Source organism: Lepisosteus platostomus, chromosome 2 (assembly GCF_059453375.1).
Source record: "Lepisosteus platostomus isolate fLepPlt1 chromosome 2, fLepPlt1.hap1, whole genome shotgun sequence".
Classification (NCBI taxonomy): domain Eukaryota; kingdom Metazoa; phylum Chordata; class Actinopteri; order Semionotiformes; family Lepisosteidae; genus Lepisosteus; species Lepisosteus platostomus.
Window position 1 is genome coordinate 76,452,757 of NC_142612.1, and position 22,414 is coordinate 76,475,170.

General features: G+C 40.0%; 2 protein-coding genes and 1 long non-coding RNA gene across 6 annotated transcripts; 2 read left to right on the forward strand and 1 right to left on the reverse strand.

The window, feature by feature from the left end:
- Positions 1-3,505: 3,505 nt before the first annotated feature.
- On the forward strand, positions 3,506-11,398 carry slc33a1 (solute carrier family 33 member 1). Of its 4 annotated transcripts, none has more exons than XM_088619014.1 (7): positions 3,506-3,630; positions 5,320-6,073; positions 6,861-7,051; positions 7,161-7,345; positions 7,479-7,596; positions 8,402-8,617; positions 9,713-11,398. In XM_088619014.1, exons 2-7 carry the CDS (start codon positions 5,350-5,352, stop codon positions 9,878-9,880), a joined length of 1,602 nt encoding a protein of 533 aa, XP_088475140.1. In that variant the 5' UTR covers positions 3,506-3,630; positions 5,320-5,349; the 3' UTR covers positions 9,881-11,398. The 4 variants fall into 4 exon arrangements, with proteins under 4 accessions (XP_088475140.1, XP_088475122.1, XP_088475130.1 ...); XM_088618996.1 differs by lacking the exon at positions 3,506-3,630 and adding an exon at positions 3,733-3,883; XM_088619004.1 differs by lacking the exon at positions 3,506-3,630 and adding an exon at positions 4,491-4,625.
- Positions 11,399-11,954: 556 nt separating this feature from the next.
- On the forward strand, positions 11,955-19,408 carry miso1 (mitochondrial inner membrane subdomain organizer 1). The gene is made up of 5 exons (XM_088619028.1): positions 11,955-12,165; positions 13,508-13,567; positions 14,233-14,386; positions 17,245-17,405; positions 18,955-19,408. Exons 1-5 carry the CDS (start codon positions 12,043-12,045, stop codon positions 19,210-19,212), a joined length of 756 nt encoding a protein of 251 aa, XP_088475154.1. The 5' UTR covers positions 11,955-12,042; the 3' UTR covers positions 19,213-19,408.
- Positions 19,409-20,430: 1,022 nt separating this feature from the next.
- On the reverse strand, positions 20,431-21,424 carry LOC148677151 (uncharacterized). Its single transcript, XR_015929946.1, has 2 exons — positions 21,160-21,424; positions 20,431-20,761 (listed from the first exon to the last, which is right to left on the reverse strand). It is a non-coding gene; the product is annotated as an uncharacterized LOC148677151 (long non-coding RNA).
- Positions 21,425-22,414: the final 990 nt, after the last annotated feature.

Consider the following 22,414-nt stretch of genomic DNA (forward strand, 5'->3'; position numbering starts at 1 on the left):
TGATTGTGAATAGGATATTTTATCATTGCGCATCACTGTCGCACAAAAGACTGATTCATCCACGGTGCGACAGGGAGCGCTACATACAGGAGGTCATTCTTGCCTTCTGCCATAAGACTGGACAACGCATCCACCTTGCGTCTGGGCAGAGGCAACATTGACAGTGACCTGTTTCTGGACTGAACAGTAAACTGGTATATCTGTTCTTTTTCTTTTTCCCGTTTAAAACCGTTTTTGGCAATATATGCCAGGGACCTGTGCAATACATTTAAATGTATATTGTGCAATACGACTTTTTTGTGTTTTGTTCTGTTCTTCGTGTGTTCTGGACTGTGAGTAACTCTTTGTAGTGCACTTCTCACTGTACTGATTGTATTGTATCATTTGTTACACTGTGGCTGTGTTGTGTGTGTTAAGCTGCTGTTGCGCTGCACTTTTCCTCACGTGATCAATAAAGTATCTATCACACAGCCCAGACATGCTTTAAACACGCTGGCTGTGCTGTAGAGATTGTACCTTTCCAGGCACCATGGCCTACTCAAAACACATACACAAACGTTTCCTGTTTATGTTTAGTCAAATCTGCATCATGTTATGCTATCTTATTATCTAAGTGTTTAAAATATATTTTACTAAGTGATAGCCACTACTACTTGTATATATAATGCTGGGGATCATAAATTCTATTCTATTTCTGTAGATTGCATCTCTTGCTTTTGTAAGCCACCAGTTCTACACTATACTACACTATAGAGCTTCAGTTAATGAGGAGACTGTAAGAAGATTCAAGATGACTTGTTGAATATGTCCCAAAGTCTGACACAGGACCCAAGTTCAAGAAGAATACATCAGATTCCTGACATTTTGCTATGCGGATACCTGTGAAGTATTATTCCTCCTATCTCAATGATTAGTGCCTTCTCACTTCTCCACCTGATGGGCTGTGCAGTGGGGCTGCATGTCAGTGGTGGGCTCCCTCCTATCTGCAATGTTCTTTGGTTTCCTTTGAGATGTGAGGCGCTTTACATGCGAAGAGCTCTCGTCATTATTTATTATTAAACCATTTCAGTGGGCTGACACATGGATGGAAGGGAAAATAATGTAAAGGACATTTAAAAACATTTAAGCTCTGACATAAAGTTGGCAACGTTATTAACCTGATTATTTGGAAGCAGTATTGCATGTTGAGTATTGCATGAGTATCGTCTGTTGAAATTACCTTAAACTGACCGAATGAGCGCCATCTACTGGCCACTAGGCTTAAATTTCCTTTACGATTTATCCTATGTACACTATTTCATTAGACCTATTATTTTCATTTTGGAATCGGTCCTCGCTTGCGGTTCCTGAAGGCTGTACGAAGACTGCTGTCGAGCAGTGTCACATGTGGCTACGCCAGCCGTCACATGCCAGATTCAGCTTTATTTAGAGCCATGTGGCTTTCACGCAGACTGCCAACGCAACGTCCAGCGCATGATTAATAAATGCAGCTAAGTCTCAACACGCCGAACACATTATCTCGGATTCCTCAGCACGCAGGACGGTTCAGACCATTTTATCGTCTCCGTGACGAAATGGTATCCAGGCTGTGGGGGTCATGCAAAGTGTAACGTGTTACTGTTTCCAAATTTTGCTGATAACAGAAATGGCAGGCCCAAAGTAGAACGTCAGATGTTCATAGCAGAGATAATAACACCAGAACATCTATGTGACAGTAAGAGTTCATGGCAACTGCTGCTTGCTCCATTAGGTTTAGTGCTTTTCCAACTGAAATGTTAGTGTACATTGTACAGTGCACTGTGCTGTAAACTCGCATTGTGAAGGACAACCCATGATATTGACACGGTGCGACATGAAATATTTGTATGGAAATGTTATTGCGCCGGTGCATTAACCTGTAAAGACAAATGCAATTACTACCATGAAAAGCACACATCAAAAAGTGATATCAAATCGATTTATAGTCTGTTCGATATTGACATTTGTGACGATAACAAGAAATGTTTAATTGTTGAATGACTGAAAGGCGATACTGTTTTACTACTGTAAGGAGACTGAAGTGTCAGTGAAGTGTTCAAAATCACACGACTTGCAGAAGTTCATGACTTCTGCCTGCTAAATTACCTATTAATTTTAGCAGAAATTATTTTATTAGAGGCTGCTTTGTAAAGACCAGATACCGCTGCTTCCAATTGCACTATAATCCATCCTGAAGAGGGCGCTGTTCCAATACGAGCAAGTCTGTTGGTTGTTGAGGCGTAGTATTGTGGTCACATGAACAAAGGTTAACGAGACTGGAAAATCTGTAACATCCGTACAAGTGAAGTTTGACCTGTGATTCCTGTAGCTGCCTCTGTTAACTGAGACGTCTGAAGGTCGCTGAAAAGTGACTGATGTGCAACTTGAAAAATAGAATACAGTGAAATAGAAAACGACACAAACTATAAAAATAACAGAACCCAACGGCCCGTGTCCTTGTATAGTATTTCCTTCAATTACAACGAAGTATTTAATTTCCAATAACTGGTTGTTCTTACACACGAGAGTCGTGCTCATCCAATGTGTGCAGATATTTACAGGAGCTATTCTGGAAGTCTTTTTTACTAGACATAGACATCCCCTGTCTGAATGATAAAAATAGCTAACTTGTTAAGTCAAACAACGCACATGCATATATTTAAACAGCCACAAAGCATTTTGAGTAGGGTTAGTGTATTTAGTGTATGATTTAAATCCATTCTGCGTCTAAATAAAAAGAATCCTAAAACAAATAGAACAGTGATGCTTAGAAAAAGAGAATAAAAAACAAACAGTAATACTGCTTCTTGTAAGTGGTTAAGCTTTGCACTAAGCCACAGAGACAAAGTTCATCGCGCACAACACTGACGCCTGTCTTAGGCTCACATAGTGTTTAGTCCTCCGTGCTCGGCGACTTCAAACCTACAGCGAGCCAGTAGCAAAACACCCTCCTCCAGTCTAGACGATGACAGCGCGCTTAAAATACCAATATAATACATAGTCTGCAGCAGTCTTAAAGTATTTTACTTTGACTTTCAGCTCTTACCCATTAAACGTGAAACCCACCAATGATCCCAATTTTCATCTTTCCAATTCTTAAGAAAAGTATTAAAAGTATTCTTAAGAAAATCATGGGTCAAGCGTTGTAATTATAACGCGATACACCAGAGGGCAGGACGCAGACATCAGCGAGCATTCCAAACTGATGAATTCATGTCATTTGAATTCATATGCATTTTCATTTTGCACAGAATACATTGCAGAGATATAATCTGTAGTTTATTTTTCTCTGAACTCTTCGCTTTACGACCCTGGAACTGTTTTTCGGCGATTGCCCCTTCTAAATAAAGCAGGTGTTAAGAATAAGACTTGTTAATTCAGTATTTTTTTATTTCTGGCAGCGTTTATTTTTTAACATCCCTAAATAATGTCAAACTTTTTTTTTCTTCTGAGACAATTTTAAATATTTGGACAGATTACATAATTTTCCCAGGACAAACCTTTCCTCAATAAGCGTTTGAAAATGTGATGTAACCCTTAGTAAAATGTTGCTTGTTTCCTCAAGGGACGAGTGAACCACAACACAGATCTCACAGATTATTCTATGTAGAGGTAATTGTAATTAATACGTTCCTTTTAGTGCATACTTCACCTTCACATTTACATTCCCTATGAAGCTATTACACTCGGGGTTGCGCTGTCGTGACTAAACTGCAAGTTGTTATACTGGTTACTGATATTTGAGACGGAATATGGTTAACAAAAGCCCTGTGTCGATGCCTATACACGATGTCTGTACAGTTCTGTTCGTCTTCCGGCGTCTAGCGAATATATCTAGGAGTTTCGGTTTTGCGGCACCTCGGAGGTATGTTTGCCATTGATATCAAATCCAAAAACCTTATCGTGCGTTAAAGCAGGCTTTGTAGTATAGTGACATTTTGAGTCAGATATTGTTCTATGTGTGCGTGTGGAAGGGGTTTCGTGTTTTGAATTATGCAAAAAATACCTTGTAGAGATCATAGTCTTTCACTGGCTGTCGTACGTACAGTATGCAACGCGAGTCAGCATTAACCTTTTCCAGCACACTGCAGTTTTCGTCATTAAAAATCTCCCAAACAGAGCTGGAGATACTGAATCATAATTATGGTCTCCCCTTTCGTTATTAAAGATTGTAGCTGAGTCATACCACATAAACAGGTCTGCAGGGTTTGCGGAACCAACTTTTAGTTTTTACAATTTCGCCTCTCTCTCTCTTCTGCAGCTAGAGGTTAGCGACTTTCCAAAACGCGTGAAGATTTTCGATGCAGTTGTCTTAGATGATAACGTTACACCCCACATCACAGAGCTCACTTGTTTTGTGTATTTTAAAAGCAAGTGGTGGTGCTCAGGTTCCCCCGCTATCACTGTAATACCTTTCAGAAGTGCCCCGGCTAGGAACTGAAATGTGCTCGGCTGTTCAGACACGTCATCTTAAGCCCGCGGAAGGGTTTCAGTGTTACACAGGTTTCCTTAACCACACCGCTTGCATTTTACCGGTAACCTTATAACGGGAGAGGTGGGGTTACGTGTTTCGGCATTAAACTGGTCTTTCCAACTGTACTTTAATTGTATGTTTTGTTTTTTAAAGGCATTTTAATGGCTAGGCATCCTGCACTTTCATTCATTCCCAAGAGGTGTGATTGTGCGTTATTCGTTCGCTGACATTAATCCACTTGAATTGACATGTGATTTATCTTCGCATCAGGTATCGTGCTAGATCATTTCGTTAAGTGTTATTTTGGTCTTTTTCATGCTTGCATTTCGATTTGTGTTGTGTTTATAATACTTCGAATATCACTATCTGTACTTCCTGATAATCGTGTGCCTTTCCTAAACAGTGCATCGTTTGTTGGTGTTTTGCTAGTTGACTGTTGTCTGTAGTATATCAGTCGTAGAAAAACATGCAATACTACGTGTAATTTTGCGGCACTATTAATTGACTTTTGTTTGCGGAATACGTACATTCTATAACGTAAAGTTTTATATTTGTTCTAAGCAGTGGCGAGGTTTCATGTTAATACAGCCCTAGTGAATTGTATTCCTCAAAACCACTTTGACTTTGACTTAATACTAATAAATTATAGTGAGATATCTCACCAGTTTGACTAAGAAGACTGGAAACAAATGTTTGTGTTAAAATACTTGAATGTCGTCTCAGGTGTCTGTTACAGTAGCTACACGCGAGTTGTTGTCGTCGTCGTCGTCTGTTCGCGCTGGACTCGACAGCTACCAAATAATTTCCTATCCAAAACGCTCTTTCAGATTCCCCGAGAGCAGCGCACCGGCACGGAAATGGCAGACTCAGTCGCTCACAAGAACGGGAGGCAACGCAAAACCGTGTCCTTGGATATGAAACTCAGCGATGGCAGGTTCGGGACGGAGGAAGAGGTTCTGCTGGACGAGTCTGACCGAGCGGAAGGGCGCCCGAAGGCACGGAAAGGCCTGAGAGCGGAACTGGGGAACGTGTCGTTGCTGTTGTTCCTCTACGTGTTGCAGGGGATCCCACTGGGGTTGGCTGGGAGCATACCTCTCATTCTACAGAGCAAAAATGTCAGCTACACGGACCAGGCTTACTTCAGCTTCGTCTTCTGGCCTTTCAGCCTCAAGCTGCTCTGGGCGCCTTTGGTGGACGCCGTGTACTTTAAGACGTTCGGCCGCAGGAAGTCCTGGCTGGTGCCCACCCAGTATCTCCTGGGCGTCTTCATGCTGTATTTGTCGACGAAGGTGGACTCTCTGCTGGAAAGCGATGGCCAGAAGGGCCCGCACATTGTGACCATCACCGCCGTGTTCTTCATGTTCGAGTTCCTGGCCGCCACTCAGGACATCGCTGTGGACGGCTGGGCGCTGACCATGTTGTCCCGGGAGAACGTGGGATACGCCTCGACCTGCAACTCCGTCGGACAGACGGCGGGGTACTTCCTGGGAAACGTGCTCTTCCTGGCTCTGGAGTCTGCGGATTTCTGCAATAAATACCTTCGGTTTGAGCCGAAGCCCAAAGGGATTGTCACTCTCTCAGGTACTATGGTGCCTGGTGATAAATTAGTTTGCGCTGTTTACTGAGCGGGATGAAAATGGCATTTTCTTTTCCACGAAGCAAATAGATATGTGAATCCCAGGTGTAATGAGAAGGAGCTAAGGGAGAGTAATTTGTGCACAAAGTAAATATTATGGACCAGTTGCGTAGCCTAATGAGTAGCAAACGATTTATATTATCAACACAATTAATCTTGTGGCGGAGAACTACTCTATTTCCATATTTAGACTTGGTTTTGTTGGCCTAAGTGTCGTACATGAAAGACTTGTTATATTTAGCCTATCGAGTGATGGAACCAAAAGTCAACACATTCCTCTTGGCCATTATTGATTAAGTGCCTCAGTAAGCTTATAACGAACCTCTGGACTGGAATTTTAATTAAATTAAAAATATGGTTGTATCAGTAACCCAGGGGTTACAATGCAGCCTACTGTGGGTGAGCATAGGACAGTGCGTATGACTAGAATTTAGGTTTAGAGTTATTTCTAATAAAGTAATAAAGTCCTGGTTGCAATTATTGTGCGACCTTATGTTTAATGTGGAATTTGTCTGAAAATGAAGCCTCCATTTGAAGATTTAGGCAGGTAACAGGGGTTTTAGAACATAACCTGTACCAAAGGACATACACTTTAGGACATAAACTAGACTTTTCCTGAAAATGTAAATGAACTGAGTTTTATTTTGTAGTCATATTAAGGCATGTGTGCTTATTGGACCTTTAAAAACCCCAATATCTTTTTTCTTTTGTTTGTTTCCTTTGTTTTTGTAGACTTCTTGTTCTTTTGGGGTATTGTTTTCTTGGTGACCACGACACTGGTGGCTATCTTGAAGAAGGAAAACAATAAAAAGTCCAAGCCCAAGGAGGAGACGCAGGGAGTCCTGGAAACCTATGAACATCTCTTCTCAATTATCAAGATGCCAACAGTTCTGACATTCTGTGTTCTCCTGCTCACTGCTAAAGTAAGTGCTGGTCCCTTGGCTTGCCTTGCTGCATAGTAATGTACTGTGCATGCCGTGCATATTCCAAGCCATCTACACGCGTGTTTTAATTGATCCGTGTTTATTCCAGATGGGCTTCTCTGCTGCAGATGCTGTCACTGGACTCAAGCTAGTAGAAGAGGGAGTCCCTAAAGAGCAGCTGGCCCTGCTGGCAGTGCCGATGGTCCCCCTGCAGATCCTGCTGCCCTTGATCATCAGCAAGTACACAGCAGGCCCTCGCCCACTGGACATTTTTTACAAAGCCTTTCCTTTTAGGTAAATACATTCAAGAAATTTCAAGAAAACATACCAGCAGTGGAAATGCACTTAAAATCTTTGATATTGAAAGTGTATGCAGGAATGTTGTCTTTTTGCTCAGTGTTAACGCACTGCTGTTAATGATCTGCAGGTTACTGATTGGACTGGGGTTTGCTTTGCTGGTGTGGTGGACTCCCAGTGTAAAGCAAGAGGGAGGATTTCCTGTCTATTACTACATTGTGGTCCTAATAAGTTATGCTGTACACCAGGTAAGGATTTGTCTTCAATGTCTTTCTCCTAATAGATAATTGGTAAAGTTAAATAATGTGTTAATTTTAATTTTGTCTTCTTTTGATTAATGTTCCTACACTGTTACTGTCCCCAGCACTCTGTGACAGCCTTGTAGGTCCTATTGTATTACTGCAGGCCTGCACACCCATGAACCCATGACCTAGTCACTGAGAAGTACGTGGTAACTGGAGCCATAGCCTTTGTGAACACAGCAACCTTTGCTTTTACTTCTTCTTTCATGTGATCACTGCAGGCAATAATAGATGATTAAATTCTATGCTCACATGCAACTATACCCCCAAACAGGGAACTTCCTTGTCTACAGTTTTAACCAAAAGAGCTTAGAACACCACATGCAGCTTTTCCATTTATCCTGGGCACCTAGGCCAAGGATAATTTTTCCTTGTTTTGTATTGGATGTGATTGATACCAACGCACACTCCTTAATGAAACGTAAGAATAGCTGCATAAGTGAATGGTTTTCTGTCACACGTCTTGAGTAAGACATCAGCTCGGTGCCGAGAGCATACAATCCTCTTTCATCTACTACGTGTGCAACATTTTTTATGAAAGCCCTTTTTTGTGAGACGGAAAGAAGTTACATATAAAACATCTCTACGTCTGCTGATCACACGCGTCAGTACAGGCAATTTATCTTTTTGACAGTGTTAACTAGCTACATATCAACAAGGGTGATAGTGAAATGTGGTGTATCATCACAACAGGGAGTAGCTAATTGATCCAACTGATTCTAAGACGGCTTATTCCTTTATCTTTTAACAGGTTGCTTTGTACAGCATGTATGTGGCTGTCATGGCGTTTCATGCTAAAGTCAGCGATCCAGTGATTGGTGGGACATACATGACTCTCTTGAACACTGTGACCAACCTGGGAGGAAACTGGCCTTCCACCCTGGCGCTGTGGCTCGTGGACCCGCTCACGGTGAAGGAGTGCCAAGGAGCGGAAGGGCAGACCTGCGGGTCTCCCGAAGAAGCAGGGGTAAATATCAACGTGCTTTTCTGTTGCCCGGTGTATTGGTGATTTGCTTTGGTAAGTGCCAGTTGAGCCTTTGGGTGTGAAAATGACAGACATTCAAGATCTTTTCTCATCGTCAAAGGCTGCTCAACAGTGTAACTCAGGTTTGCATTAAAAGCCACGTAAGAAGCTTAGAAATGTAAAGAGGCCTCTGGTGCCTTCTTGCTTGTTCTGTTGCTGGTGTGAGCAGTATAAATAATAAATCTAAGTAAATGCTTTGTATGTCCTTTGGTTGCATCATTGAAGGTTTCCCTTGCATTTCTGTTGTTAAAATACAAACGTCTTTATGTAAATCATTATCATCCCCAGGCTTGACCTGAGGTTCATGATGTTTACGCATATTATGAAATAAAGAGGGCGCAGGGCCTAGATGCTGTGTACTTGTTCCTGGATTGTGTTGCTAGGCGACTGTGATGTGTCCAAACCGTGGCGTATGATTGGCTGAGCACCACTGGGTGGGGGTTGAATTAGTTGAATAGAGTTCTCTTTGTGTAACTGGGCGCCAGAAAGCTTGCAGTGATATCAGTGATGGGTTTAACTCTCTTCCAATCAGAAGTTACTCTCCTGCAAGGCATGGCTGAGCTGGGCGAGTTTGTAAAAAGGCCACTAGTCCAATGGGTGTGTGGCTCATAGGACCTGGTTTACTCATCTTCATTACAATACAAGACAAATTACAAATGAGAGCAGGCTATTTGGCCCATCTAGCTTGTGTAATTCCTAGCAGTTGATTGATCTGGGTTTCTTATCCAGCTGTTCCTTGAAGGAAGGCAGGATATCAGCTCCAAAAACATGGCTGTGTAGCTTTTTCCAGGCACCTACAATCTGTTCTGTAAGAAAGTGCTTCCTTTTCTTATTTTTTAAATGCAGCTCCTGCTGGTGTCACTTGTGTCCTCTGGGTGGCTGCTGTGAATCGAGAAATAAAGACAACAGTTGGCTTTGCCACATTATTCTGCTGAAATGCTCACATCCAGGACAGAGCCCCGTTCATATGGGGCGTGTACGAATTGTTCTAATTGAATCTTTAACGCTTTTGTCTCCCTTTTTAAAATTTCTTTTTAGCTGTGTGCAAAAGTTGGAGGCTCCTGTGTAACCGTGCTGGATGGCTACTACGTGGAGTCTATAGTCTGTGTTGTCATTGGCTTTGGTTGGTGGTTCTGGCTGGGGAAGAAGATGAAAAGGCTGCAGGAAGAAAGGCCGTCGGCCTGGCAGTGCAGGACAGCTAAATGATCGGACGCCTGTCCTGTCATCATCGTGGTCGTGCTGCCACTGCAGGTGCAGGGTGGGCTCCAGTGACTTTCACCTTCGAAATAAGAGCTAAATCTAGGTAGCTTTCTTACTCTTCGCTGCATCATCGATTCATCGTTCAATAGGATAAGGGATGAGAACTGGTACTATGAAATTAACTTCCTGCTGGCAAGGTTGAGCAAGTCACATATTTCTATGCTAACTACTATGCTTAACTAAAGAAGAACACTCTGCCAATTCTTTCAAAAGATGTCGTTTTTATTTTCTTGTAACATGTGCCTTTTTTAAAAGCATGCGTTTTAGCCACCCGTTTTGATAACGGATGAACATCTGTGAAATCATTTACCCGTTACATCAACCTTCACAAGGTTCTGTTCACAATTGAAAACTTTGAAAAGTGTATGCATCACATCTAGGCATACATAATATATATATTTTTGTATGGTTCATTGATTAAAAAAAGCTTTATCTGGTTGATCTAATCTGATGTCATCCAGTCGTGTGTAAAGTGATAAATTCACATTATGAAACAGATTGTAGATTATAAAAACATTTGTAACAACAAGATGTCGTTCTTAAAAAGTTTGATTTTTGTCTACAATTTGCAGTATTGCTCGCTGTTGATGCAGATCAAGAAGACTAGAGGGTGAAGGATACAGATTAAACCTGAGGCAGACCCTGATAGCAACAAAATTAATGTTGGAATTTATATTGAAGTACTTGGTTCCTTTTAAATGATTAAGTTTGTACAATCTTTTCTTTTAAAAGTTTAGTTCTGAGATTTTTTTTGAATGGGTCTTCATGTTTCCCAAATTACCCATATGAGCTTGTAGAGTTTTTTAGTTAATAAAATGTGTGTTCAGTAGGAGGTCTTAATGTTGTGGTCACTTGGTTAACAATGTATTCTTTCTGTGTCAAAGCTGACATTGCTGTTCAGAAGTGGCTTTGATGGTGATTCATTCACATGCCTTCTCTTAAGGATACAATGAGATGGTTTGTGCTCAACTACAACAGCCAAACTGGGCGACGTTTTCAGTTGTTGAATATTTTATTTATCTGTATGTGAGAACACAACTTTATGTTGTGTGTTCTCACATACAGGTGATTGGTAAATAGTAGATTTTTTTATTGGGATATTTCCTGAAGTTATATTGGCTGCAGTCTTGCAAACTGAGCTCTTCTATAGATGGTTAAAAGCAGTGGTTCAGCGTCAAATTCCTGCTCTTGGAAAATGGGCCATGGTGATGCAATGGCATTGTTATCATGTTGAATCTTGAGCACAGTGTTTAACAGGTTAGTTTTTTTCTGTGGTGAAGATGGTCTATTCTGTAATTAAAACTCCATACAAAGAACATAGTAATTGTACAGTATATGCATTGTATATACAGTATGCCACACTGTAAACAGTTCTAAGAAACTTTTGTATCAACATTCCTGAGATGTAATATTACAAAGATTTAATACAGTACATATCCTATATGTAATAAAATATGAATCTGTTTTTTGTTTCCATCTGTTTTGTGTCGAGAATGTTTCACTAGTTCAGAGTTTGGGTAGTTAAGATTTTAGGATTACAGGTTGAGTAAAGATCTATAAAATGTCTTTCCTTGTCCAACATACTTGATAAAAACAGCATAGGAGAGCAGTAAGGTTGTTTTAGAAAAAAACTGCATGTTTAGGAAAGAAAACTTTCTGTATTTGACAGAATGTAGTAGACATTTTCTATAATTTTGCATATTAGATGAGAAAGCAATATAAAAGGCGGCGTTAGAATTTAAGATAATAAGTACAGAAGACAGTTCTCCAGTCCTGGTCCTGAACAGCCTCAATCCTAGAAGTGGCCTTTAAATAATATAAATAATCCATTTATAAAGACAGGAATTTACTTGTGAACAATTTAGCAGGCGATTTGTTGTTAAATTAAGTAATTTAGCGATCGCCTTTGACCAAAAAATCTTTACTCCCAATCTCTAAGAGGACCGGTGTGTGTTTTCAGAATATGTAATAATCCCACCAAAATTGAAATGCTCATCAGAACGGTCTGTACGAAGAGCTCGTCGGGGAGAGAGAGGAGGTTTGGACCTCTTGGCGTACCGTATGCGCTGGGCGGAGCCGCTCCTGTAGTTTTTAACTTTGTAAACAACATGCCGGAGGAGCGCCTGCCCGCTGCGGACGAGCATGACGAACCAGGCGGAGGGAGCAAACGGACGTCTAACATTGTCGCAAAAATATCCCAGATTGCTGACGAGCATTTGACTGTCGTGAGGGTATGAGTCCATATACTAAAAAAAATACAAGCGAAGTTAATTAGGTAACATCCCCGTCTCTTGCCTGGAGGAGGACGTTTTCAGCAGCAGTTCTTCAGTAATAATGTAGCCCCCAATCAAATCAAGACTAAATAAATTGTGCGGGCAAGTAATGTTTTTGAAAAAATAATAATCAGAGAAAAAAACTCAGGCAGTGTATCATATGTCGAACAATTACTTTGACGCACATCTTGATCTAATGCTTTCTGAAAGCACAGGTAGTCTGAATGATTTGCTAGTTAGATCCATTAACGATAGAATTAATTATTGACGCTTGGCGTTTTACATTCTACCGGAATTTCCGTAATATGCAGTAGATTCAGGTTATCTTGACAATAAAGTGGTTCTTGACGTCGCAGTACCGTGTAGTAAAATACGCTGCTGATGAGGTGGCGAATACTGGAACATTACTTAGTTTGGTAGCAGTCTTTACATTTTTATTAATACTAAATTAAATGTATAGTATGATTAAAAATATATTTCTTGGCACAAGAAATACATTACTGCAGGAAAGATGTATTTCCTGTTGTATTTTAATATTTAATCTAGATGTTTTAAGAATTTTCAAGTAAAAACAGTTAGATATTCCCATTGTGGATAAATGACAAAGAGAGTAACTTAAGATACATTATTACACAATTTTATACTGCAGCTTACGCATAGTTTTTTTTAAATAAATAAATGAGGTTTCCAGAAAAAGTCATTAAAAAACATTTAATTACATGAATGTAGACAACTGCATGTGGGTGGTACTTAAGTACTGGAATTATTTATTAGATTTGTGGAAATATGAGTGGTTTTATGTGTTTTCCTCCCTAAATTAACATTAAAGACAGAACAACATCACATAAGTATTGCTGTTCAGGATGGAAGCATAGTTAGTCATTTATTTTATCCATCTAATGCTATAGTCATGTCAGTATCAAATGAGACATAAATTGAAGGATTTCTCAGTCATGAACTCTTACTTGACATTTAAAAAATATTTTTGAACAAATTGAGGTATTTGCATTTGGTTAACAATGAACAATGTTCTTTAGAATAGCAAATATGCACAAAAATGCTTACTGGTTTCTATGAAAGATTCTTTTGTTACTTTTGCAATTACAATTTCGCTCATTATAAAATGCAAAGTGTTCACAGAGCAGTATTGTATTTTTAAATAAATGGTTCTTTCTGTGGTAAAGTCTTCTATGAATCACAAAGAAAAAATAATGTACAAAATGATTTTAAATTTAATAAAAAAGGCTGTTTGTGATTCTGTTTGAGTTTAAAATCACAAAGGTTTTTTTTTGCTTTTCAGAACATCAGCACAGGCCTTGCGATAGCTGGAATTATTGTTTTAGCCCGGAGTATTAAACTGGTAAATATTCAAATTTGTCCTGAAGTGCATGGGATGTTTTTTAATGAATACCTAACTCCCATATTGCAAGTTCTTCCAAATGATTTGAACCACAGTAAACATCAAAGAGATTACCTTATTTGTCTTTTTTACAGCAAACTGCCAGCCTTTATTATTGAAAGTTTGCAGACTCACGTTGCTATAATAATTACTGATGGCTTGTTATAATCTGTGTATAATAATATATCTATATATTCTTACTGATATAACTAACTAACTATATATATAACTTTTGTTGAACTGTGTTTTATTACCTGTATGAAATGAATATGTTAAGCGAGTTAGAAAACAATCAAAAATCATAAACTAAAGGCACTTAAGGAATCGCTGTATTATTGTGGGAGAAGACTAAGAAGATACAGTAGCTTTAATTAGAAGTTATAAAGACCTAAAAATGAATGTTTTAGTAGTTTCATGATGTTTTATTTTGTGGATGAATAAAGTACATTTAAATGGATTTACTAGTGTTTTTAATTTTTAATGATTTGTCTGATTCATTTTTTTGTCTCCGTTTGGTATTAAGTGTTGAGATGTTTCTAAAAAACAGTTTCAGTCATGAATGGATTTACCACAGCAAATTCAGCGTCTCACGAGAAACTCCATCTTCTTCTCTGCTTGCTTTGCAGATCACAAAGTTTGGGGCTGCTGCAGATATACCCGCACGATTTATAGAGAAGAATGTGAGTCTTCGAGGAAAAATTCACCATGTAAAAGACAATAGCATAGAATTGGAACATGTTCCAATTACTGTTCCAGGGATATCTCCCCTGCTCAGGGAAAGTAAGTTTCAGGAAGAGGAGTAAGGGCAATTGAGTTTCTTTCAATGGTGTCTCTAAGAGAATTAATACTTAATACTTCGCTCCTCTGTTTCTTTTGAAATGTAAGGAAATTCTTCATGTTAACTTAAATAAAGGGAAATAAAAGTCTGATTTGAAAAGAAAAACCCAAACAGGAAACAACAGTTAAAACTTACCATATAATTCCATCCTTCTCTGTAGGATAATGTTAAACTGCTGGATCTTGTTTTCAACAAAACACAGACAAGGATTAGTATTTTATTGTTCACATCTTTTTGGATAGTAGTTTTAAAATGGAATATTTTTGTTCTTTGTTATTTGCTTCAAACTATTACTCAAAGGTACCTATTTAGTGCCACAGACCTCATTTTGTTTGAAAGTGTTAATTAAATGTTCAGTATTTGATGATAGCTAAACTAAATTTGGTAACTAAATTGAATGGTCAGGTAGTGAAGTGATTAAATATGAGGTCTTTTCCATTTGCAAGATTTCTTCTGAAATCTCTTTTGGTACATTAAAACCTTTTACAAGCCTGTTAGTTGAAGGAAAAGCATCGGTTATTAGGTTACAGTGCACCCATAGGACTACAAACGTTTGCAATCCTAATTTCTTAAAAGTTGCTCACTTGGTTCAATCTACATTCAGGTTTGACTCTCAGGACGTTTTCAGTTTAGTAATGGGATTAACTTTTTGTCCTTGAGCTGGGCTGCCAAAGAGTATTGTGAAATATCACTTCAAATTAAATCACAGTCAGACTTGTATTAGCAAGTGTTTTGTGTTTTTTAGACCATCGTTTATTAAGGTCTGACAATGAATGGAGGCCTGTTTGGCTTCATAGTGCTTCTAGAAAGTAAAAATGTATTTACCCACAAATAAATATGATGGGGGTTATATGTAACATGCTTCAACTCTTTGAATTCTCAGAACTGCATAAATTATCTAAAATGGGCTTATTAATTATTAGGATATAATATCCTCTTTTTAAAACTATTTGTGGTCGTACTTATTATATAGCTTATTTTGTTTTTAAAATGTAATAGAAAAAGTGTTCTGTATAGATCATTACTTAACAGTTTTAAGTTCTCACTTAAGAATTATTACAGTGCCTTGCGAAAGTATTCGGCCCCCTTGAACTTTTCAACCTTTTGCCACATTTCAGGCTTCAAACATAAAGATATACATTTTTTATTTTATGTGAAGAATCACCAACAAGTGGGACACAATTGTGAAGTGGAACGAAATCTATTGGATTTTTGAAACTTTTTTAACTAATAAAAAAATGAAAAGTGGGGCGTGCAAAATTATTCGGCCCCCTTGCGTCAATACTTTGTAGAGCCACCTTTTGCTGCGATTACAGCTGCAAGTCGCTTGGGGTATGTCTCTATCAGTTTTGCACATCGAGAGACTGAAATTCTTGCCCATTCTTCCTTGCAAAACAGCTCGAGCTCAGTGAGGTTGGATGGAGAGCGTTTGTGAACAGCAGTTTTCAGCTCTTTCCACAGATTCTCGATTGGATTCAGGTCTGGACTTTGACTTGGCCATTCAAACACCTGGATACGTTTATTTGTGAACCATTCCTTTGTAGATTTTGCTGTATGTTTGGGATCATTGTCTTGTTGGAAGATAAATCTCCGTCCCAGTTTCAGGTCTTTTGCAGACTCCAACAGGTTTTCATCCAGAATGGTCCTGTATTTGGCTGCATCCATCTTCCCCTCAATTTTAACCATCTTCCCTGTCCCTGCTGAAGAAAAGCAGGCCCAAACCATGATGCTGCCACCACCATGTTTGACAGTGGGGATGGTGTGTTGAGGGTGATGAGCTGTGTTGCTTTTACGCCAAACATATCGTTTTGCATTGTGGCCAAAAAGTTCGATTTTGGTTTCATCTGACCAGAGCACCTTCTTCCACATGTTTGGGGTGTCTCCCAGGTGGCTTGTGGCAAACTTTAGACGAGACTTTTTATGGATATCTTTGAGAAATGGCTTTCTTCTTGCCACTCTTCCATAAAGGCCAGATTTGTGCAGTGTAAGACTGATTGTTGTCCTATGGACAGACTCTCCCACCTCAGCTGTAGTTCTCTGCAGTTCATCCAGAGTGATCATGGGCCTCTTGGCTGCATCTCTGATCAGTCTTCTCCTTGTCTGAGCTGAAAGTTTAGAGGGACGGCCAGGTCTTAGTAGATTTGCAGTGGTCTGATACTCCTTCCATTTCAAGATGATCGCTTGCACAGTGCTCCTTGGGATGTTTGAAGCTTGGGAAATCTTTTTGTATCCAAATCCGGCTTTAAACTTCTCCACAACAGTATTACGGACCTGCCTGGTGTGTTCCTTGGTCTTCATGATGCTCTCTGTGCTTTCAACAGAACCTTGAGACTATCACAGAGCAGGTGCATTTATACAGAGACTTGATTACACACAGGTGGATTCTATTTATCACCATCAGTCATTTAGGACAACATTGGATCATTCAGAGATCCTCGCTGAACTTCTGGAGTGAGTTTGCTGCACTGAAAGTAAAGGGGCCGAATAATTTTGCACGCCCCACTTTTCATTTTTTTATTAGTTAAAAAAGTTTCAAAAATCCAATAGATTTCGTTCCACTTCACAATTGTGTCCCACTTGTTGGTGATTCTTCACATAAAATAAAAAATTTATATCTTTATGTTTGAAGCCTGAAATGTGGCAAAAGGTTGAAAAGTTCAAGGGGGCCGAATACTTTCGCAAGGTACTGTATATTTCTGTAGAATTGGCAGTGATCTACAGCAGATCAGTTTGTGACTGATGTTGAAAATTAAACTTTTTTTTAAATCAACTAAATGTAAGGACTTTTTATTTCCTGCAGGACAATCTAAAGCACTCCTGGTGGTTCGGCTGGCAGGAGTTGAACTCACAGAGGATGGACAGATGTGGTTAAAACAACAGCTAAAACCCGCAGAGGTTGTCTGGTTTAAACTTATCAGAAGGGAAAGCAATGCACTCGACTGTCTCGTCTTTGTGAACAGGGTGAGTGAGCAACGATAAACACAACTGACTGTAGAGAGCTCAAAAAAATTACTAGACCCTACAAATATATTCTTCACCCTGGTGAGTGTGCAGTAGACAATCCTCTCTGTGGTTTAAGTCTACCTCCACTTACCATTGTATATTTGAATGGTCAGCAACAAAACTTGTATAGGAAATGTATTGAACTCAAAAAAGGCTTCAAATAAGAGCTTGTTTGGTTAAGGATCATCCAGCTGTTTATTGAAAGGATCTTTGGCAGCACTATGGCTTGGTAGTTTGTTCCAGTTCAGTTCTCAGTTTAAAATGCACTTTCATGTGGTTTCTGCTTGTGTCGTCTTGTTTGGGTTTCACTGTTTGTTCTACAGAGGCCCATGAGGTTTAACTTTGCCTGCATCTTGGAGGAGTTTGAATCAGGTCCCCTCCAGTACAATCAGTGATGTTCTGTACCTTGCTATAGGGTACAACCCCAGTGCCCTCTCAAGAGATTAGAATCCAGTGCCTTCATTTTAAGAGGACAAAGCCCAAAAACTGTAAAAAGCACAAACCTGTAATGAAGTGTATCACACGGAGATGTGACATCCATAATCAACAGAACGAATATTGAGTCTTATTCTTACCTGCATGTTTTAAGATTGTGTCTGTTGTATACAGGGTCAACTCTGTTGTTGGTATTAATGCAATTAAATTCTCCTTTTTTACCTTTGTCTGAAGTATTGATCCAGAATACTTTGTTTGGAGTGTGTCAGTTTGGATATTCCTTTCTAAAACGTTAAAGGTGATATTTAATATACTTTCTGAACCATCATGCTATTTCCAGGAGATATGTTCATGTGATAATCATGCTGGACGTGCAGTTAATCAGCATGGTGGCTTTGGTTGTTGCTTATTTAAACAGACTGGACAGAATACTGGAGGTAGTGTCTGAGAGGAGAATGGTGTCCAAACTAGAGGCCATCATGGACAACATCTCCCATCCCCTCTATGACAGGCTTGTGAGAATGAAGAGCACGTTCAGCAATAGGCCACGGTGCGACAGGAGGTCATTCTTGCCTTCTGCCATAAGACTGGACAACGCATCCACCTTGCGTCTGGGCAGGGGCAACATATTGACCTGTTTTTTGGACAAAACACTAAACTCTCTGCTTACATCTGGTTTTTCCCATCTACAACTGTTTTTTGTGCAATATATGCCAGGGCAATATATTTATATTTACATTTATATTGTGCAATACAACTTTTTGTGTACTGTTCTGGTTTGTTCTTTGTGTATTCTGGACTGTGAGCAACTCTTCTTAGTGCACTTCTCACTGACTGTACTGACAGTATAGTATTGTTGTATTATTGTATCATTTCGTTACACTGTGCTGTGTTGACTGTGCTAAGCTGCTGTTGCACTGCAATTTCCCTCGGGATCAATAAAGTATCTATCTATCTAATCTATCAATCGAATAGCCGACAACATAAAACGTTCTGCTTCCAGTCAGTCGATGTCAGACGTTGCGGTTGTGACCTGGATATGTTATCTTCCGTTTTGCCTTCCCTCGCGCAGGGCGGCCTGTTCCGCGATGTGTGCCTCAACGAGGAGCTGCTGAGGCAGGGCCTGGGAAGAACGGTGCCCGCGGCCGGCCTCCCGCACGGTTCCCGGCTCTTCTGGCGGGTCCACCGCCGGCTGCTCCGGGCCGAGGGCAAGGCGGAGAAGGCGGGGAGGGGCCTCTGGAAGCGCCCGACGCTCTGGGAGCAGATGTCGGACAGCTTAGATCGCTTCAAAATCACGGGACTTCTCAAGAGGCTTTTAAAACGGACATAATGGCGTCACGATTTGTTTTGCTCGAAAGCTGAGGACGTGGCAATGTACACGTCGGCCTGTTCCTTTTCTGTTGTCTTTGCACTTTTCGTTGCTAATGGATTATGGATGGATGGGAGAAGCAGAGCTTATGGGTCTCTGTGAGGATGGGTAATCGGGCTTTAATTGGTGTAATAAAGAATCTGTGTATATCCTGTGAGACTGCGCAGCTTGTTTAATGGTCTCTTGTTTCCTGAGGACACACATTTTTGGCCTTGAATAGTTTCAGCAGTGATGAATGTAAGCCAGGATTATTGCTGTGGGTTTTCATCCATGTGCAGTCCCAACAGAAATCCAGATTGCTGACCTTTATCTCTTACACACTTGATTGTACTCTTGCCTACCAAGGGATTTATTTCTACAAGAAGGAAAATGTTTCAAATATCTATTTCTTCCCAATATTTAAGCATGCTGGACTTGTGTGTGATGCGTTCCTTAGTTTCCTGAGTTTTCTGTTGTTGTTTTTTTTCCCGATGGTCATGGCCACACTACACGTGTGTCAGTTCCACTGCTCCCGTAAAAATAGTTCTAGGTGGATAGATTTAAAAACCCAATTTTTCTCCATTAATGCCGGCACTTTTTTGTGTTTTAAATGAAGGTGTTGAGACTGACTGTTGTTTGTGAAGTGCTAAAAATGTTTTAACATCTTCCTACTGTGGTTCCCGCTATGGAAAATAATGTATTTTTATACATAAGTCTTATTAATTCCTGTGGCCCATTCAGTTTGTGGCAGCGCTCCTGGACCCCTAATCTTTTCTCCTTTTCTTATGTGAGTGTTGAGGACTGGGTGTTGCTTTGTTGCGATGATGTGCTGTGAAACTATAAGTGCCCCCACTGAGCTCAGTGACAAAAACCATAGTTTCCATGGCAGCACCAAATCCAAAAGCTGAGGCACATCAAAAGGTGAAACCCAGGATTCCTTTTTTGAGGACTCAAAACAACAATGCATTGATAAAAAAAGCTGGTTATACCCAAATACATAGCCAAAATTCTAATCAGTTTAGAACACAACTTCATGGAAAGTAGAATGTCTCATAATCATATGAACTATATACAAAATATTTGCATTTCAGAAAGAAATAATGTCCAGACGTGAACTGTTTACATAAACACTATACTTCATACACTAATGCGGCAGACATTTACTGTTTTATAAAATTGTTCATGAAGATGTGCATGAAGCATGATTTTGATTTATTTATTTAAGCTTTGCACCATATAGTTGACATATATGCACATAATATACAGTCTATTTGTTTATAGACATTATACATGGACTGTATTTGCAGTCATACTATATATTGTTTTGTCACACTGCCGTAAATGTCACACTGATTGCATTATCATTTCTAGAAAGATGTCTTCCCCTGGGGATGGACAATTTGAAGTCAAGCTGTGCTTTGTGTTTTGTGGGCTGTAATGAGTTACCCCAGGAATAAGCATCAACAGAATTGCCTTGCAGTTCAACAGCTGCTTTCTCAGAGTCCATTGTGACCAATCCAGCAGTGCATTCCTTAAAAGATAAAAAAAAACCAATACTCAGGCCTTATTGATTCACTCCAAAACAGAGCGACCTGAATTGAATAGTCATTGTTCAAATATACTGGGCATTTTATTTTGTTGACTAGCAAATTTTATTTTTAGATTGAATTCTGTCAGTTCTGGGTTTGAAGTTGCACGTATTGTTGTGTCTTTGCTAAGCCAGAGAAATCAGCCCTGCACCTGAATCCCATGACGGGTAGCACCTACTGCTCAACCAGACAGGTTCTTTTCTAACAAGACAGGTCCTTATCTGTGGACATGGCCTGTGCCAATCCGATTTAATCTACCCTGAAATCACGTTCCAGCTTTCCATGCAGGACTCATTGCGTTGGAGAGAAATTAAAACATAGCACATAAAGACTTGGAAACCTGTGAGATGCAGCGCTCTTCCTCCGTGCTTTTCTCTCACAATCCGACCTGCTGGGCTGGAGCAGGAGTCCGAGGGGGGAGCTGCCCGTGGAGCTATTGAGCAGCGTGCGAAGCTGGACGCCCAGGGGCTGGGCTCCCCCAGTCCACCGCCGCTCTGAGGCACAAGGCAAGACTGAAAGAGACGGCTTTGTTGTGCAAATGAAGTGGCCGAGGTTGCGTCTGTGCCTTCCTATTGGATGGGAGTTTGAATTGAAAGGTGAATTAAAAGCTGATTAGTGGGCCTAACAGACTTTGAACTGGCCAGCACTGCAGCAGTTGGAAGGGGGGAGGTGGGAGGAAAACTGTGGAGATTCTTGGACGGGGATGTCAGGATCGAGGAGTTTTGAGATGGAGCTTTTGACTGGCCACAGGGGCTTTAGATGAAATAGTTTAAAATTATTCACGGGTATTTACAATTAATTGTGTAGTCAGGCATTATAAAGTTAATTATAGCAAAATTTCAACTTTCTTTACTCACTAAGCTTGACGTATGAATGGCCACTTTATTTAATTTCTAGCAAAACATTATTATTTGCAGTTCAAGAAGGGAGCTGTGTCAGCATGTGTAGGCAGCACAGGAACAAGTAAAGGTTTATTCCATGGTGAAAAGAGAAGAAAACAATCACAACGTTTCAGCTGTGGAGCCTTCTTCTTCATACCCAAAGAAGGCTCCACAGCCGAAATGTTGTGTTACTTTTCTTCTCGTTTCAGCATGGAATAAACCTTTGCTTATTCATTTTTAGTTGCAGTTTACCAGGTAGTTCAGCTGAGTTGCTCTGCCTCATAAAACCACAATACATGTCAGGTTATTGAACCGTATGGGGGTAAAGTAACAAAACCCAGTTCCATTTAAAAACATCTTTTTATAAGTAAACCTGGGCATGTTTCTCTCCCTTCAGTGTATGCACCATGACTTTATTTCCCCATCTGTGATGAAAAATGGGTTCACAGATGCGGATATTTCACAAAATGTCAGTTTGATTATTGTTATGTGGATGAATCATGAAAGGTGGAGAACTTAGGAAGTATCAGGAAAAAAAATCAGAAGCAAATGCAGTATTCTTAACAATCGATCAATCAAGTTACCTCACTGAAATTTTAGAACCGGGGTTTATAATATAATCTGAATTCTAGGGAAGACTGAGTACATTCAGCGCCATTCCAGGAACTCCATTCCTGGTTTTGGGCCAGTTTCATTCACGGCCACAGCGAGTGT

Coding starts and splice junctions, on each gene's coding strand:
- slc33a1 (XM_088619014.1), top strand. CDS start 5,350: ATGGCAGACTCAGTCGCTCACAAGAACGGGAGGCAACGCAAAACCGTG. Junction 7,052..7,160: donor TTCTCCTGCTCACTGCTAAA/GTAAGTGCTGGT, acceptor TGTTTATTCCAG/ATGGGCTTCTCTGCTGCAGA. Junction 7,597..8,401: donor TAAGTTATGCTGTACACCAG/GTAAGGATTTGT, acceptor ATCTTTTAACAG/GTTGCTTTGTACAGCATGTA.
- miso1 (XM_088619028.1), top strand. CDS start 12,043: ATGCCGGAGGAGCGCCTGCCCGCTGCGGACGAGCATGACGAACCAGGC. Junction 12,166..13,507: donor AGCATTTGACTGTCGTGAGG/GTATGAGTCCAT, acceptor TTTGCTTTTCAG/AACATCAGCACAGGCCTTGC. Junction 14,387..17,244: donor ATCTCCCCTGCTCAGGGAAA/GTAAGTTTCAGG, acceptor TATTTCCTGCAG/GACAATCTAAAGCACTCCTG.